At 35.9% G+C, this 3146-nt stretch overlaps 1 protein-coding gene across 1 annotated transcript; it reads right to left on the bottom strand.

Annotated features, from left to right (window-relative positions):
- Positions 1 to 499: 499 nt before the first annotated feature.
- On the bottom strand, positions 500 to 1462 carry LOC102820635 (olfactory receptor 14J1-like). Its single transcript, XM_006877642.1, has one exon. It carries the CDS (start codon positions 1460 to 1462, stop codon positions 500 to 502), a length of 963 nt encoding a protein of 320 aa, XP_006877704.1.
- Between the last annotated feature and the right edge of the window lie 1684 nt (positions 1463 to 3146).

The raw sequence follows: 3146 nt of genomic DNA, 5'->3' as shown, positions 1-3146 counted from the left end.
GTAATATAGGCTATTTAGAATAATAATAATAATAATAAAGTGCACTAATATTTACTGGTATGCTTCTGTATATTTTTCTGCCTTTATTTATTGAAATGGTAAGGAAGTTATTGTTGTTAAGTGCCATAGAGTCGGTTCCGACCCATAGCGACCCTGCATAGGGTTTCTAAGGAGCGATGGTGAGCTTGAACTACTGACCTTGCAGTTCAAATGCTTTGAAGTCTGGCACATTAATCCACAGTGCCACACCAGAACTCCAACGAAGTAGCAAAACTATATTAAAATACTATAATTGTTTATTATCTCTTAATTTGAATGAATGAACAAATGTTTCAATTATTAAAAAGTATAGGAATTATAGGAAGAGTTACCCTAATGACAATGGTTATATTGTATAATTAAACTAAAGGGGGAACATTTTTGCTGCTTTTCCTCTGTATCACATATTAAAGGAATTCAATATTATTTAACATTTGCTATATAGAATATAAAAGAGCCATCAACAACTGGACAAAAAAGCTTTTTTCCTGGTGAATTGTCCACCCAATAGTAACTTTCTGCAAGCTTCCTTCATGGCCTCATTTCTCAGACTGTAGATAATAGGGTTGAGTGATGGGGGAATAACTGTATAAAAGATAGAGATCATAAGGTCAAAAGCAGTTGGAGAATCTGAAGTTGTTCTTAGAAATTCAAATGTTCCTGTGGAGAGGAAAAAGGAGACAACAAAGAGATGGGGCAGGCAGGTAGAGAAGGCCTTGGATCTGCCCTCAGCAGAGGGCATTCTTAGTACTGTGGAGAAGATGTGGATATAGGAGATGACAATAGAAGTGAAGCAGATCAAAGCCATCACAGACATGAAAGCTGCCACTCCAATCACTCCAAGGTAATCATTGGAGCAGGAGAGCTTTAGCAACTGGGGGATGTCACAGAAGAACTGGTGAATTATTTTGGGTTTACAGAATGTAATGGAGAATGTGGCTGATGTGTACAAGATTCCAGAGATGCTTCCACTTAGCCATACAGCTATCACAGCCCACTGGCACTTACTAGGATTCATGATGACCTCATAGTGCAGTGGGAAGCAGATGGCTGCATAGCGGTCATATGACATCACTGTGAGAATGGCCACCTCAGCCCAAGCCAGCGCTGTGAAGAAGAAAACCTGGAGTACGCACTGTTCATGAGAAATATAGCCATCATTTATGAGAGAAATGTCAATGAACTGGGGAACTGTGACAGAAATAAAAGAGAGGTCCAGAAGGGAAAGGTGCTTTAAGAAGTAATACATTGGGGCTTGGAGATGCTGGTCCACTGTGGTGATGATGATAATGATGAGGTTACCTGTCAAAGCCAATAGATACAACACCAAGAACAGCAGAGCATGTAAAACCTGTAACTCCCGAATTTCAGAAAACCCCATGAGGAAGAATCCATTCATTGTAGTTACATTTGTCATAATCATTTTCATGATACCAATTGTGATAACAGCTGGAAGAAAAGGGATAGAGAAAATGCAGTAGAAAGATATTAACTAAAATTACATTCATTTATAAATCACATTAGTAAATCAGTAGTCACAATTGTGTTAAAGTCACTGGTCCTATATGGAAAGATAGTTTGCACCAGAAATTTTTTTGCATCACCTACACACAAACACCCCTCTCCTTTTTATTGAAAAAAAACAAAAAACCACACACACCCACAGAATTCCAAAAACTCATCTCATTGCTTTACTTTAACAACAGAAATGCAGTGATCAACTTTTAAATACTATTTTTTGAAAATTGCAAGTGTTCTTATTATATTTTAGCAGCTGGAATAGCCCATTAGAAAAAATATGACAATGAAAATTGAAACATAGATTAGGTGATTGGACTGAGAGCTATTCAAGGCCTGTCCTGTCCAGCAAGTCTGTCATAAAACACCTGTATTTGTGGAGCTAAGGGCCAAATTATGTTCTGTTTTCATTATTTAATGAACAGGCTATCTCAATGAATTAAGAGTAAAATGTCCTTTGCAAAGGGAATACTTAGGTGTCACTCTCTAAATCAGCGTATGTTTGTCTAAGTATCTCATATCAAACAACTTTCTCTATGAATCTTCATTTTATTCACCTTCTCTTTACATCATTTGTTTTCAGTTCGTCACTAAATTTTCATTAACTTTCAAAGTCATTTGACAAGAATAGAACCACATAGTGGTTGCTCCAAGGTAGTTTTGAATGTGGAGGGAGAAGATTTTAATACCCAATATACAACTTCAGGAATAGAAACTTCAGAAAAAGGATGTGAAGAGTATAAAGTTATATACATTTCAGAGAAGTGATAATCACAGGTTTTATTTAATTCTCCAATAGTTTGGATTTAGAAATTTATGGGAAGGAAATGAGAGTTGTCCCATTATTCAAAAACTCACCGGTATATAAGAGATGGTGAGTTACCTTGTAATCTTTGAGATCTAGGCAACTATTGGAAAGATGACCTGCTACATCAGAATATCCTTGTGTTTTATTCTGAATTATGTAAAATCTCGCCAGATGGTTTTTGTGTTTTAGTAACTCATCTTACAAATGATAACCAGGAAAATGCTAAACTGTGAGGCCAGCATTTTCTCCCTATTCCTTACAATTTTGAGACAAGTTTTAGTTACTCGATTCAATAGCTCTCTCATTTGTTTCATTTTTCAGATGTATGATTTTATGTCTCTTCTACTGGTGCTCCAGATTTACTCTTCTCTTTTCTGTGAAGAATGAACTTGGCATTGGAACCTTCTACTTCTGCACCCTACTGCTGAACAGGGGTCAATGGTTTTAAATTTTCAATAAAAACAAACATTTAATTAACTAAAATGTTAAACAGTTATGTTGTGACTGTCAACTTTGAAAGTCTGTTTTCTTTTACTATGAATATGAACTACAAATCTAATCTATACTATAATCTACTCAACTTTATTCATTTCCATCAAAATTTCATACAAGATAATAGAAAATAGGAGGAATTACTCAGCAAGGATATGCATCCTAGATAATTTCACACATCTTCTGTCTTGTATTTTTTGTTCTCCTTTCTTTCCCTGTTGTTGTTAAGCGCCATCAAGTCAGTTCCAACTCATAGCGACCCTGTATAGGGTTTCTAAGGACCGACTGG

The sequence above is a fragment of the Chrysochloris asiatica genome, unplaced genomic scaffold (assembly GCF_000296735.1).
Source record: "Chrysochloris asiatica unplaced genomic scaffold, ChrAsi1.0 scaffold00546, whole genome shotgun sequence".
Taxonomy (NCBI): domain Eukaryota; kingdom Metazoa; phylum Chordata; class Mammalia; order Afrosoricida; family Chrysochloridae; genus Chrysochloris; species Chrysochloris asiatica.
Note: the sequence above shows the minus strand (reverse complement) of the source record. Positions and strands in the feature narration are given on the sequence as shown.